Genomic DNA, 16,290 nt, shown 5'->3' with positions numbered 1-16,290 from the left:
GTCTGTCTCATCCATATTAGTACGCATTCTGTACTGTACAGCAGTGGTCCCCAACCTTTTTGTAGCTGCGGACCGGTCAACGCTTGAAAATTTGAAAATTTGTCCCATGGACCGGGGGGGGGGTATTTATTTATTTATTTTTATTTTGTTTTCATAAAGAAATACAATCATGTGTGCTTACGGACTGTATCCCTGCAGACTGTATTGATCTATATTGATATATAATGTATATATTATGGTTTTTTATGTTGATTTAATAAAAAAATCAAAAAAAAAAAAAAAATTTTTTTTATTTTTTTTAATTTTATTTATTTATTTTTTTCTTGTGCGGCCCGGTACCTGTCCGTGGCCCGGTGGTTGGGGACCACTGCTGTACAGGACACATGGCATGAAGAAGATTGATTGACAGTGGTCTACAGTCCTTTAGCGAATCAGGATGCAGACATTGTAAAAAATTGCACACACATAAAAAATCAGTGTAACAGCGAGGCTGTGTAAAGTGAACCGTGTTGTAGCGAGGGAACACTGTATTTACATGGCAAAGTCTGACGGTTTCTGTCTTCCATTCATTGACGGCAGTCTGTGGTTATATTGTTGCTCGGATCCTTAATTACGCATTTCTGGTTGCCCTCCTCTGTGATGAGGTGGCGACTTGTCCAGGGTGTACCCCGCCTTCCGCTCGAATGCAGCTGAGTTAGGCTCCAGCACCCCCCGCGACCCCGAAAAAGGGACAAGCGGTAGAAAATGGATGGATGGATGGTTGCCCTCCTTTTGTATATCTGTTTCAAGGTTTTTTTTGAGGTTTGAAGTTCGCTAGTTAGCCACAGTTAGCTCGACTTGCGAGTAACAAGTGGCAATCGTAATTGTTTCAAATCTAATCACTACCTCACACCAGACTGTATTAAAGCCGAGGGTATCGGCACACAATCTTGTGATTGTGATCAGGAAAGTACCAAAGTCGTCATAAAATGCGAAATTCAAAACTCAGGTAGTAAACTTTCCCTTCAACAGGATGGTGTGAGTCACTGATAGCCTTGTGGTTGACTCACCTACTTTTTGTAAGTTCAATTCCTGCTCAGTGATGGTTGTCAGTCACTGTGTGTGTCCTGGCGAGCAGTTGCTCAAAAAGGTTCACTATGTCTTCATATTCATATACTTTTTCAAATGTTCTTGTTAACAGACCATATTGGAATTTTTACCTGACATGTTTCAACTGTCATCTGCAGTGTTCTTCATAAGGGTCACCTGACCACCAGGTAAAAATTCCATCTGATATACCGAAAATATGGTCTGTTTACAAGAAAATTTAAAAAAAGTGTTGACCAGTTCGGTGTACTCTACCTTTCACTCACTGTATTTATTATATGGGTGCACGGTAATGGAAATTTGGACCGATACTGATAACTTCCAGCGGACCTTTTACAACCGATAATGATAACCGATATTTATGTATTAATATTTTACACAAGGTTTTGTTAGGAGAAATTGGTTTAACAGTTCTCACTATACTCTAACAAAAATATACAAATCTTGTAGGGATAAGGATAATGTCAACTGACACTTCTTTACTTAATTAATAGAGCTGTGAATCTTTTGGCACCACACAATTTGATTGGGGGGTAACGATTCGATTCAGATCCCATTCTTGATTAATAACTATTCTCGATTCAAAATCAAAACTTTTTTAATAGCATCGGGTGCCAGTTTTATGATTACCGTATTTTTCGGACTATAAGTCGCAGTTTTTTTCGACATGCGACTTATACTCAGGAGCGACTTATGTGTGAAATTATTAACACATTACCGTAAAATATAAAATATTATTTAGCTCATTCACGTAAGAGACTAGACGTATAAGATTTCATGGGATTTAGCGATTAGGAGTGACAGATTGTTTGGTAAACGTATAGCATGTTCTATATGTTATAGTTATTTGAATGACTCTTACCATAATATGTTACGTTAACATACCAGGCACGTTCTCGGTTGGTTATTTATGCCTCATATAACGTACACTTATTCAGCCTGTTGTTCACTATTCTTTATTTATTTTAAATTGCCTTTCAAATGTCTATTCTTGGTGTTGGGTTTTATCAAATAAATTTCCCCAAAAAATGCGACTTATACTCCAGTGCGTTTTTTTCCTTCTTTATTATGCATTTTCGGCATGTGCGACTTATACTCCGAAAAATACGGTAACTACATTCCTCCATAAAATCGATAAACAGCTCTGATACATTTTTATACTACCCAAAAGAAAACTGGTTTTGTTTGATAAAATCCTATCCAAAGATTTTAAGTGGCTGGACAGGACACATTTTAGAAAAAATAAAAATATAAAAAATTTACTTTTGATTTTTTTGAAGCCATTAAGAATCGTTTCAAATAAGAATTGCGATTAATTTGACAATCGATTTCCTGTTTCCCTTTATAATTAACTATAATTTGAGTACAATATACTATAATTCTGACCCATGCAAACAATTACAATCATTGCGTAGAAAAAAAAAAGTTGGGATTGATTGATATTTCAACTTTTCAATGATTTCATTAATAGATAAGTTTAGTTTAGTTTCAAGTTTATTCACAATACCATATAACAAATACAATAGTAGTAAAATATCATCATTTAAAGATGTTGGTACGTGAAAGGGTCCCCCAAATAAGCTAGAAGAAGCTTTTGACAGGGGGTCCAGAGGATAGAATATACATGAAATGATGGAATGATGGAACATGGTAGCAAGTACAACAACAAAAAACAAAACAAAAAACAACGCTATATGATTAACACAAGATAATAGTACTAAAGCAAGCATACACATACATACATACATTCATTCAACCATGCAAATCCCAACAGTAGTCTACCCTACATGAGGCATTAAATATAGGTGGTTAATAGATAAGTTTTTAGTTTATTTTTGAAGTTGGAGAATGGATACAGCATCTTGAGGCTCTCATTAAGCCGGTTCCAAATCTTTGGTCCCCTGCATACAACACTTCGAGCGGTACAATCCAGTAAACGATGTTTCCCTGATATCAAATCTAAGTTACGAGTGTTGTGGGCATGCTGGGGATGGTAGATAGGAACCAAGCTACAGAGCCTTAAATTCAGCCTGTAAATGACTTGATAGGTTAAACAAGCATTTTGATAAATATTGAACTCTGTCAGTCTTAAGAGATGATAATTATGGAATAGATGTCGAGTGGGGGCATTAAACTTGGACCATGACAGGGCCCGTATAATTTTCTTTTGCATAGATTCTAATTTGTGGAGGTAGGTAGGGAAGGTGTTACACCAGATGACATTACAGTAGTTTAGATGTGGTTCAAAGAGAGTTTTATATAGTGTGAGTAGAGCATAAAGAGGAAGATAATGACGAAGGTGAAAGAACAGGCCAACATATTTGGATAATTTGTTTAACAGATGGCTAATGTGACATTTGAAATTGAGGTATTCGTCAATGATGACCCCCAGGAATTTTGTGGAGTACACTCTCTGTATTTCCTGCCCATTGATGTTGATATGGCAGTGCTCAGTATTTGTCCGGTTTTTATTAGAACGAAATAGAATAAAATTTGTTTTATTTACATTAAGTGAGAGCTTATTGCATTTGAACCAGGAATCTACTTTCACAAGCTCTGAATTGACAGTTACTTGTAGATCGTATAGGCTCCTGTGTGAGGTAAACAAATTTGTATCGTCAGCAAAAATTATTTTATGAAAAGTTTCGGAGGAGTTTACAAAATCATTTATGTATAGGATAAAAAGGAGAGGCCCCAAGATGGATCCCTGGGGAACCCCATAATTTATGGTCATACAGGGTGAATTGTGATCATTGACGCATACACATTGCTGCCTTCCGTATAGGTAAGAGCGGAACCAATCGAGAGGTACCCCTCTGACACCATAGTGATATAGTTTATACAATAAGATCTCAAAGTCTATTGTGTCAAAGGCCTTGGATAGATCCAAAAAAATGCCAATACCGCATTTTCCTTCTTCAATACAGTCATTGACCTTTTCCAAAAGGTCGAGTATAGCCATACAGGTGGTGCTTTTTTTACGAAAACCATATTGGGAGGGGACAAGGATATTTAGTTTTTCCAGAAAGCCATTCAGTCGGTTATAGACCACTTTCTCAAATATTTTTGAAAATGTTGGTAAAATTGAAATTGGCCTATAATTGTTCATATTATTTTTATCACCTGATTTAAAAATTGGGATTATTTTTGCCACTTTGGACATTTTGGGTACAATGCCAGCACTAAGTGACAGGTTTATACAGTAACAGAGAGGATTTATGATCACATTTGCTATGGCTTTCAAGATTTTGCTACATATCCCGTCCACTCCAGCTGTATGTGATGACTTTAGGTCCATAATGATCGTATAAAGCTCATTGATGTCGGTTGGCTGCATGAAAAGGGAGTTTGGGTAGCTGCCTGATAAAAATTCTTTAAAGGAATACCCTGGAGGTTGACCTATTTTACTGGATAGGTTTTCCCCAATAGAAGCAAAAAATGTATTAAAACTATTGGCAAGATCAGCCCTATTTGACCCTGTATCCGGAACAACAGGGGCCTTATGTCCCTTGTTGAGAACAGTATTCAACACGTTCCATGTTCTCCTACAATCCCCCTGCGATGCTTGTAATAGTTTAGAATAATAGTTGCGCTTACTTTTCCTGATAATATGAGTTAATTTATTTCTATAATATGTGTATTTTTCTTTGTTGACAGTAGTAGGGTTCGAAATATAACATTTGTAGAGTTTATTCTTTTGTCTGATGGACTTTAAGATCCCCCTTGTAATCCAGGGATTTTTTTCTGAGGTATGATTTTTGATAATTTTTTCAGGGATTGTTTCCTGAATAGCATCCTGAATCATTTTAATCAGATGTTCATATGCAGCATCAGGACAGGTGCAATTAAACACAGAGTCCCATTTCCTGGCAAGCAGATTATTATTTAGGTGTAGTAGAGTTGTATTGTTGAGTATTTTGGTTTTACTAATAACAAGCAACTCAAATATTCTGAATGATTTCGTAAAAATAAAATAAAAATCTATCCTACACAACATATATACATGAGGCCAATTGAACTAAACAAGTGAAGTCATAACTCTTATTAATGACCAAAATAAAAAAATATTTTCCCCTGACAGTAATAAATGAATACAGTAGTGCAATATGTGCCTTCTCCTTAAAAGGGCAATATTCAATTGTAGAACTTAAAGAAATCATGATTCAAATGATAATGGGTTTTTTTTCACTAAAAATGAGAAAGCTTAACTTATTTTTACTATAACAATCTACAAGGTTAATATTGTTTATTCTTTTTCTTACCCTCCATTTATCTGCTTTATTTTGTATTACATTTATGTATTGTTGCATTTGAAACAATTGTATTGTTGATCATTGGGGCAATAATTATTATTATTCATTTTCAGTAGTGTTATTTATATTGGTATTTGTATTGCTCTATTTGTAATGTAATAATGTTCATTGTCATTTCTGTGTTATTAATATTCACTTCACTAACTGCTTTTTTGCTATTATTTTTCGCATCATATTTGTATGTATCGTATTTGCTGATCTGTTTTTGTTGTTGTTGTTGTTGTTATCTTTCTGTCTTATTACCCTTTTGTCCCCGCAATTTCCCCCTATGTCTTCTTTTTTTTCTTCTTTTTATCCCTTCCGGCTATGGTCCAGCCGCGCCAAATATTAGATCCATTTTATAAAGTCAAATACAAATAAGGCAACAAGAGAAGTATCCCACACTTCTCTTTTGGGCATTTACATCAACCATATGATTTGCCTGAGTGGCTGGACAGGACAACAAAAATTGGCATTAACTGCTTTCCCTTCAAGGTATTTTCTTTCAAACTTCTGACTCTTATCAAATGCTTTTCCTTCAATCCTGTGGCTTTAAGTTTGCTGTGGTCGCCGCTATTAACGCCGGTCTCATCTTAGCAGCACAGGTAGCTTCGTACAGTTTACATAAATCCGCCCAATAGTGAATTTTAAGGTAACTTATCAGACTTTGTTGTTGAAGCTTGTCTTTAACGCTGCCTGTTTGATTTGTGTGAAACACATTTTGCAAAGTTTGAGTGAAATGTCTTCTTCTGACATGCTAATGGAAACCCCACAAATATGTGATCATATCGTAGGGGAGGGAAGGGGTTAAGGAGCCAGGCAGCAACTCAAGCCACAAACACAGAGATGATAAGCCTTTATTATTATCGGCTCGTTTTATCGGTTGTTTTTTCATTATCAGAATTATCCATGTGACGTCATAATTGCCATTATGGGTCGCCGGTAATATCAAGCATCCTTGTTTTGTAGACGCTTTCTTGTGCCTTTTCAAAAAGGGCTCTCACAAATAGGTTTATATGTTCTGTTAAATCATTTCCCAAATAATAACACAAACACACACACACACATTCTTGTATTTGTTACCTTCTTGAGACCTCCGAAAAATGCCTACCTCTTTAGGTTTACCCTTTCTAGATATATAAAGATTTGTATTTACAACATTAATAATATATACATACTATGCAAATATATAAAAGGTAAGCTTTTAGTAAAAGAAAAGTTTTGAATTTTTTGTTTTGTACCGTATTTTTCGGACTATAAGTCGCTCCGGAGTATAAGTCGCACCGGCCGAAAACACATGAAGGAAAAAAACATATATAAGTCGCACAGGAGTATAAGTTGCATTTTTGGGGGAAATGTATTTGATAAAACCCAACACCAAGAATAGACATTTGAAAGGCAATTTAAAATAAGTAAAGAATAGTGAACAACAGGCTGAATAAGTGTACGTTATATGAGGCATAAATAACCAACTGAGAACGTGCCTGGTATGTTAACGTAACATATTATTATTAACTATAACATATAGAACATGCTATACGTTTACCAAACAATCTGTCACTCCTAATCGCTAAATCCCATGAAATATTATACGTCTAGTCTCTTACGTGAATGAGCTAAATAATATTATTTGATATTTTACGGTAATGTGTTAATAATTTCACACATAAGTCGCTCCTGATTATAAGTCGCACCCCCGGCCAAACTATGAAAAAAAACTGCGACTTATAGTCCGAAAAATACGGTAATTGTTTTTTAATGTTCATTATTCACTTGAAGTTATTACAATATGTCTCTATATACATATTTATTTATTTTTTTAAATTAATTTTGGCCAAAGGGGGCGCATTTCAATTTCTTACACACACTTGTTATTACATATGTTGGCCAGAGGGGGAGCACTTGAAATTTTTTACACACACTTATTTCATGTTTTAAAACTGACACACAGTCAATTTTGAAAAATCCCTCCTTTTTGGAACCACCCTAATTTTGATGGATTTCACCACCATGGGTGCAAATGAGACATTCTCTATTAGATGCAATGGTTTTCCGTATTGGGACCATGATTTCGGTCCTAACATGTTCACCGATCTTGTTGTCTCAAGAAGGGTAGAAATACAAGAACCCACACACACTTTCTAACCAATCCCAATTCCTCATGGCTGCAACAAGTGTATCTTTGTCTTGTGCTGACAAACACATCCATGGATGTTCTTCATCATGTGCCCCTCCCCCTTTCCACTCTCTACAGGACGGCTCGTGCATCAGAGGGTCCGGTGTTTAATGGTGTGTGTAAATGTTTCAACCGCTCCAAAGGCCATGGCTTCATCACGCCATTCGAAGGGGGCAGCGACATCTTTGTCCACATCTCAGAGTAAGTGCAGTCGCCAGCATCCCTGACAACGTGAGGTTTAATAGGATGCTAAATGTTGTAATGTGTTGGTGTTTAGTAATGATGAATAGAGGGTTTTTGTGCTTTGACAACACATGGAGGGGGGGGAGTCTCAAACATACTCACCAGAATACAGTCTATCCCGCTGCACGGTGTATAACCACAAACCCATAAAAAAGCCCTAAAAATGCCTTTTTAAAAAATAAAAAAATCTCAGAATCAGAAGTACTTTATTAATTAATTAAGATTTTCAGGACAATCCCATTCAAGAGCAGACAAACATTACAGGGAGACAGAACAGGATCGCTGACGGGTCTGCCAACTTCCGGCGCCCCTTACAAAAAAGGTGAGAAACAGGTAAACGCTGGGAATAAAAAAATAAATAAATATATATATATATATATATATATATATATATATATATATATATATATATACACACATGTATATTCAGTTTTACCCTGGGCACCTGGAGAGGGGGTCCAGACTGAGGCCAGGGGGGGAAAAACGCATAGCCATAGCACACACAAACATGAGTGTATTTCGGAGATCTTAACCTTTACATTCAGTTTTACACACAAACAATTCCTTTAATGAATTTTTTTTATGTAACTTTAAAAAAATATTTTTCTATTTATTTTTATTTTATTTTTTAAATATTTTTTTTATTGTTTTGTTTTTTTAATTGTATTTATATATATACATACATATATATATATATATATATATATATATATATATATATATATATATATATATATATATATATATATATATTTATTATTATTAGAATTTTTTTAATTATTATTAATTTTTTTAAACAATTCCAAGCACCATACTTGCCAACCCTCCCGAATTTTCCGGGAGACTCCCGAAATTCAGCGCCTCTCACGAAAACCTCCCGAGACAAATATTCTCCCGAAAATCTCCCGATTTTCAGCTGGAGCTGGAAGCCACGCCCCCTCCAGCTCCATGCGGACCTGACTGAGGACAGCCTTTTTTCATGACGGGAGGACAACAGGGTGACAAGAACTAAATCATCCAGACTAGAGATAAATTGTATTATTATGTTTATTTTACCTAAAAAAAAAAAAAATTTATTAATTGAAAAAAAAAAAAATAATAAATACATTTTTACTATATTTTGCTAAAAACATCAAAATTAATTGTATTTTTATTTGTATTTTTTCCTGACTCCTTATTACATCCAGCCATAGAATTATACATTAAAATAAACATATTTGAAATAATTGATTTTAAATCATCATAATAATTCATTTAAAATGACCATATTTAATTATTAAAATAATTGCTTGTTTATCAACAACTTTAGCATTTTATTCATTACATTTTGAAACTCTCAGAAGCCAAGTTATGTTATATTCCTTAATATTTATTTATGCAAGTTTGAAGTATCAATTATATAAACACAGTTTTGTTTGCATATTTTCAGGATATATATATATATATATATATATATATATATATATATATATATATATATATATATATACCGTATTTTCCGCACTATAAGGCGCACCGGATTATTAGCCGCACCTTCTATGAATTACATATTTCATAATTTTGTCCACCAATAAGCCGCCCCGGACTATAAGCCGCGCCTACGCTGCGCTAAAGTGAATGTCAAAAAAACTCTGCGCTAAAGTGAATGTCAAAAAAACAGTCAGATAGTTCAGTCAAACTTTAATAATATATTGAAAACCAGCGTTCTAACAACTCTGTCCCAAAATGTACGCAAATGTGCAATCACAAACATAGTAAAATTCAAAATGGTGTAGAGCAATAGTAACATAATGTTGCTCGAACGTTAATGTCACAACACACAAAATAAACATAGCGCTCACCTTCTGAAGTTATTCTTCATTCGTAAATCCTTCGAATTCTTCGTCTTCGGTGTCCGAATTGAAAAGTTGCGCAAGCGTGGTATCCAAAATGGCCGGTTCCGTCTCGTCGAAGTCATCGGGAGTCAGTGTCGCTGTTGTTCTGTGAATCCTGCCTTCCGGAAAGCTCGGACCACAGTTGTGACCGAAATATCTGCCCAGGCATTTACGATCCACTGGCAGATGTTGGCGTATGTCGTCCGGCGCTGTCTGCCCGTCTTAGTGAAGGTGTGTTCGCCTTCGGAGCTGTGTGAAAAAAGCCACCCGGCCTCTTCGCGTAAACTTCCCTTAACCACTCGCTCATCTTTTCTTCATCCATCCATCCCTTCGAGTTAGCTTTTATGATGACGCCGGCTGGAAAGGTCTCTTTTGGCAAGGTCTTCCTTTTGAATATCACCATGGGTGGAAGTTAGCATGGCAAGCTAGAACCACAGTGAAGGATGACTTCTCATTCCCTGTGGTGCGAATATTCACCGTACGTGCTCCCGTTCCACAGTGCGGTTCACAGGAATATCAGTTGCTGTGAAATACGGTAGTAATCCGTGTGCGGATGGAGAGATTGCGTCTTTTTATGAACCGGATCCTTTTCGCTTAGTAGGAGCCATTTTGTGGTCTTTACAGATGTAAACAGGAAATGAAACGTACGGTGATATCCGCGCGTTTTTTCTTCTTCTTCCGGGGGCGGGCGGTAGCTTACAGTAGAAGAAGAAGCGCTTCCTGTTCTATGGGGGCGGGTGCTTACCTTGGCGGTTGCTTGCGTAGAAGAAGAAGCGCTTCCTGTTCTACCGGGAAAAAAGATGGCGGCTGTTTACCGAAGTTGCGAGATCGAAACTTTATGAAAATGAATCGTAATAAAGCGCACCGGGTTATAAGGCGCACTGTTAGCTTTTGAGAAAATTTGTGGTTTTTAGGTGCGCCTTATAGTGCGGAAAATACGGTATATATATATATGAAATACTTGACTTGGTGAATTCTAGCTGTCAATATACTACGCACCCACCCCCCACCTCCCGAAATCGGAGGTCTCAAGGTTGGCAAGTATGCCAAGCACACAGTGTACAGTATTGTCACAATAACGTGCAGTCACACATGTCTTGTCATAGCGTTTCCTGCTGGAAAATGTTGAGACGAAGAACTTGTTAGACAGCACCCTCTGCTGGATTCATAGCTGCAGTATCCCCAATACAGATGGCGCCATCAGCCCACTTAGTATTAAAAGGGAACTGCAGTTTGTTTGTTTGTTTGTTTTTCTAGTATTTACAATCCCTATGTAAGACAAGAACACTTATTATTTTTCATGCATTTTAAGTCGTAAAATACGGCAAGTACGAGGTGGCTATCAATGCAGCGCATGGTGGTACGCCGTTCCACCCATAAATCCCTCTTAAAAAAACATCCAAAAACCGCCAGAAATACTCCATTTGCCGCATTTTTCGGAATATAAGTCGCAGTTTTTTTCATAGTTTGGTGTGCGACTTATACTCAGGAGCGACTTATGTGTGAAATTATTAACACATTACCATAAAATATCAAATAATATTATTTAGCTCATTCACGTAAGAGACTAGACGTATAAGATTTCATGGGATTTAGTGATTAGGAGTGACAGATTGTTTGGTAAACGTATAGCATGTTCTATATGTTATAGTTATTTGAATGACTCTTACCATTATATGTTACGTTAACATACCAGGCACGTTCTCAGTTGGTTATTTATGCCTCATATAACGTACACTTATTCAGCCTGTTGTTCACTATTCTTTATTTATTTTAAATTGCCTTTCAAATGTCTATTCTTGGTGTTGGGTTTTATCAAATAAATTTCCCCCAAAAATGCGACTTATACTCCAGTGCGACTTATTTATGTTTTTTCCCTTCTTTATTATGCATTTTCGGCCAGTGCGACTTATATTCCGGAGCGACTTATACTCCGAAAAATACGGTACATCTTGTGACCTGAATATTAACCAAGTATTGGCGATATTGTTATTATATTTTGCGTTAACTAGCTTATGCAGCTATTGACATACTGAGCCGGTGAGCTGCTGCATCGCCTCTGAGCTGGTGAAAGTTAATTCTAGATAAATATAGGTTGTGGCCATTAATCGAGAAGTCGGTCAACTTTGACACCCAACTTATTACCGGAGATGACGAGAAAGACACAAAATAACTTTTGTTTGCGGCGCGTTTTCTTTTCAAGCGTGGGTGAGGATTAGAATTAATTTTTATTCTAAACGGTAAGATATGAACATTCCATCCGTGGGCATTCCAGTGAGAGCAGACATGGTACAGTAAGTGATTGTTTATAGTGTTTCACTAAAGCTGGATCTGTATAGCACTCAGCTTTTCAAACTTTTGGCTCATCCTCATTATGTTCAGGCTCAAAAATATAAGGTTCTGAATCATCATTCGTCCCAAAGTAGTCTTTGTTGTCTCTCACGACGTCTGCCATGGTTAGTAGTGTTGAAGGGGAAAAAGCAATGTTGTGATGCATCTGTGAAATTAATACAGTGCCAAATGCTTAAAATTAGAAAATAATGTGAATAAAACATGTTGTTATGAATATGCTGTCACTACATTACACATATACTTACAGTGTGTATATAAAATGATGATGGAGGCTTTTATAGGCAAATTAGAGTGACTACCATTACCTCCCTTGTTAGCTGACTTTTGCTAGCGTTTATTTACGAGTTAGAATGCATAAAAAAAAGAAAAACGTGTGTGCTTGTCTTACATAAGGATTGTGAATGGGAGGCAAAATACCCCAAAAAGGTGCAGTTCTCCTTTTAAAGCTACAATTTAAAGCAGACGAAAGACATCCATGGATTATGTGAGGATCAACTGGACATAATGAGCCTCACTACAGTGCCTTCGTAGGCATATTCACATTTAATTTGGCACAATTTCTGCACCCTAATTAATAGTCACTCTTTCACCCTTTGTCACCTTTCATCTTGCAAAATTGAGTATGGCTCGCCTGGTCAATTTGAACTGATTTGATTTTGATTTCAAAGAGGGGGTTGACGTCATAATCTCTTTTTGCATTTCTCATGTTTTTAAACCGTATTTATGTCCCGATCGGTTTACAAATACAACTACTTTGCAACATTGTTTCAAAGTCAGTTATAAAGGACATGTACGTATAATCAACGTTGTATCAACGTCTTGTGCCTGCTGGGTTATGATATTGTATCGGATTATTACCGGTATCGGCCATACTGAAGGCTCCGATATCAGTATCGTATCAGGACACCTATATTATTTACCAACAGGACATTGGAGTTATCAACTTTTATTTTGTGCACACGTGCTGTTTATGTTTTGTTTTGCACTTTGAGGGAGATTTTGGTTCTGTTTGATAACTGGTGTGCAGAAACTGGACGTGCATGGAGTGGCTTTCTTAGTCCTTCAGCTGTGTAGTGGTGCTGCCCCCTGGTGGACTGATTTGTAACAAGTCGTTTTAATGTGAGAGGGTGAGCAGATTAGAGATGCGCGGATAGGCAATTATTTCATCCGCAACCGCATCACAAAAGTCGTCAACCATCCGCCATCCACCCGAACCAACATTTTATCAAAACCACACCCGCCCGCACCCGCCCGTTGTTATATATCTAATATAGACGATGCAAGGCATTAGTGAGGTTATACAGCTTTTGCCTGTTAAAGAAAGGAGACTGATCCAATGCAGCAAAGACATTCAAAGCGTGCCACGCTGTCACGGCCCAGACGCACACCAGTGCGCAATCATCTGGGAGCCGCGCTGAGCGCACCTCCAAGCGCGCTCGCGCGCACGTCACTCACACTGCTGCAGGCAGCTGCATTCCATCTTCAATCAACACACCCGGCACTGATGAGAGGGACGACTACTTAAACAACCGCTACCAGAGATCCTCCTCCTGCCTCCCGACCATGCTTCCGCCCCTGGACAAACCCTGCCTGCCTCGCCCTTGTCTGACAGCACCGCTCCTCTCAACACGCACCTCCAACACTTACGGTAAAACCCTCCAGTTAAATTCCACACATAGTCTGACACCCATTTCCTGTTTGGTTACATACACATCCAATATATATATATATATATATATATATATATTACTATATCAAACGGGCGCATATCATTAGTGCACAGGTCCACACATGCATCTGTAAGCCTTGTTTTAACATCCTGTGGCACTCTTCTGGGATCACGGCGGACGAAACTGCTCATGCTCAGGGTGTTTGTGGAGGTTCGGCGTTTTGCACAAATGTGATGCACCATGTTAGATGTCCCGGTTTTGTGACTGTCGTAGACATAAACAGCGTCGCAGCTCTTGCAAATCACATAGCCAGCATTACTATCATCCTGATTTACAACCTCATAAAAACGAGTCCACGCTGAACTTTTCTGGCCTTTTTTTCCCCTGGTCTTTAGTATTCCCTTTTTTAGTTTGTCGCGTACCACGTTTGCTGCCGGCGTTGCCATCTTTTTTTTTTCTTCTGTTGTGTTGTGTGGTGGTGTGCTGCAGTGCAGTGCCTGATAAATAATTGCCTGTTTCAAAGAGTGCTGCTCGTTTTTTGTATGTGGGTAACAACATTTAACTATGTATATATATTTCCGAATTGGTTTAACCGCCACCCGCCTGAATCTATTTAAAATCTAATTTTTTTAAATTTCACCCGCCCGACCCGCGTACTCCGCGGTTGTGTCCGCAAACCGCGCATTTCTAGAGCAGATAGTGCCAGGTCTTAAAAGCCTACTGAAATGCGATTTTCTTATTTAAACGGGGATAGCAGGTCCATTCTATGTGTCATACTTGATCATTTCGCGATATTGCCATATTTTTGCTGAAAGGATTTAGTAGAGAACATCGACGATAAAGTTTGCAACTTTTGGTCGCTGATAAAAAAGCCTTGCCTGTACCGGAAGTAGCGTGACGTCACAGGTTGTGGAGCTCCTCACATCTGCACATTGTTTACAATCATGGCCACCAGCAGCGAGAGCGATTCGGACCGAGAAAGAGACGATTTCCCCATTAATTTGAGCGAGGATGAAAGATTTGTGGATGAGGAAAGTGAGAGTGAAGGACTAGAGGGCAGTGGGAGCGATTCAGATAGGGAAGATGCTGTGAGAGGCGGGTGGGACCTGATATTCAGCTGGGAATGACTAAAACAGTAAATAAACACAAGACATATATATACTCTATTAGCCACAACACAACCAGGCTTATATTTAATATGCCACAAATTAATCCCGCATAACAAACACCTCCCCCCTCCTGTCCATATAACCCGCCAATACAACTCAAACACCCGCACAACACACTCAATCCCACAGCCCAAAGTACCGTTCACCTCCCCAAAGTTCATACAGCACATATATTTCCCCAAAGTCCCCAAAGTTACGTACGTGACATGCACTTAGCGGCACGCACGTACGGGCAAGCGATCAAACGTTTGGAAGCGTACTCACGGTACCGTGTCTGCGTATCCAACTCAAAGTCCTCCTGGTAAGAGTCTCTGTTGTCCCAGTTCTCCACAGGCCAATGGTAAAGCTTGACTGTCATCTTCCGGGAATGTAAACAATGAAACACCGGCTGTGTTTGTGTTGCTGCAGCCGGCCGCTAATACACCGCTTCCCACATACAGCTTTCTTCTTTGCTGTCTCCATTGTTCATTAAACAAATTGCAAAAGATTCACCAACACAGATGTCCAGAATACTGTGGAATTTTGCGATGAAAACCGACGACTTAATAGCTGGCCACAATGGTGTCCCAAAATGTCCGCTACAATCCGTGACGTCACGCGCAAACGTCATCATACCGAGGCGTTTTCAGCAGGATATTTCGCGGGAAATTTAAAATTGCCTTTTACTAATCTAACCCGGCCGTATTGGCATGTGTTGCAATGTTAAGATTTCATCATTGATATATAAACTATCAGACTGTGTGGTCGGTAGTAGTGGGTTTCAGTAGGCCTGTAAAGGATCAAAAGTACACTAAATCCTTCTGTGGCGGTCCAAAAGTAATTGATGTGTACCGCCACAGATAAATGAGTGTGTGGAAACCTGCACTTTGCCACTGTGACACCACATTTCACCCTTCCCCCAGCATCGAGGGCGAGTATGTGCTCGTGGAAGGCGACCAGGTGAGCTACAAAGTCTGCTCCATTCCTCCGAAATACGAGAAGATCCAGGCCGTGGAGGTCACCATCACCCAACTGAAGACCGGAACCAAACACGAGACCTGGACAGGAAACGTCGTCCAAAACTGAGAGCTCGAGCGTTACCGAGGTTAGATGATGGTGCACTCGGGAACAAAAGTTGGTTTGTTAAGGGTAGATTCATCATACAGGGGTGGAGATTCCCACCTCGAAATACTCCAAATATTTGGTGTCTTGGGTTATTTAGAAATGGTGATCTATTATTTGGGAACATGTACAATGTATTTTAGGTTACTGCTGAAATCCTGCAGCGAGTGTCAAGTCATGCAGGGATCTCAGGTCGAATGCCACAAGGTTTATTGCCAGGTCAACACTGTGCCTACTTCTGAACCTAAAACTCTGCTCATGCCTATTGATACATGACCTGTGTTTGATTATGTGGGATATATAATAAATCAATTAAAGAAGGGTCAA

At 38.3% G+C, this 16,290-nt stretch overlaps 1 protein-coding gene across 1 annotated transcript in view; it reads left to right on the top strand.

Moving 5' to 3' along the window:
• carhsp1 (calcium regulated heat stable protein 1) overlaps positions 1-16,290 on the top strand; it is a 61,905-nt gene extending 45,615 nt beyond the window's left edge. The window contains exons 4-5 of the mRNA XM_061973341.2: positions 7,633-7,755; positions 15,765-16,290. Coding sequence (XP_061829325.2) covers positions 7,633-7,755; positions 15,765-15,927 — 286 coding nt within the window. The 3' untranslated portion in view covers positions 15,928-16,290. The remainder of the gene's footprint in view (positions 1-7,632; positions 7,756-15,764) is intronic.

Source organism: Nerophis lumbriciformis, linkage group LG22 (genome assembly GCF_033978685.3).
Source record: "Nerophis lumbriciformis linkage group LG22, RoL_Nlum_v2.1, whole genome shotgun sequence".
Taxonomy (NCBI): Eukaryota; Metazoa; Chordata; class Actinopteri; order Syngnathiformes; family Syngnathidae; genus Nerophis; species Nerophis lumbriciformis.
Note: the sequence above shows the minus strand (reverse complement) of the source record. Positions and strands in the feature narration are given on the sequence as shown.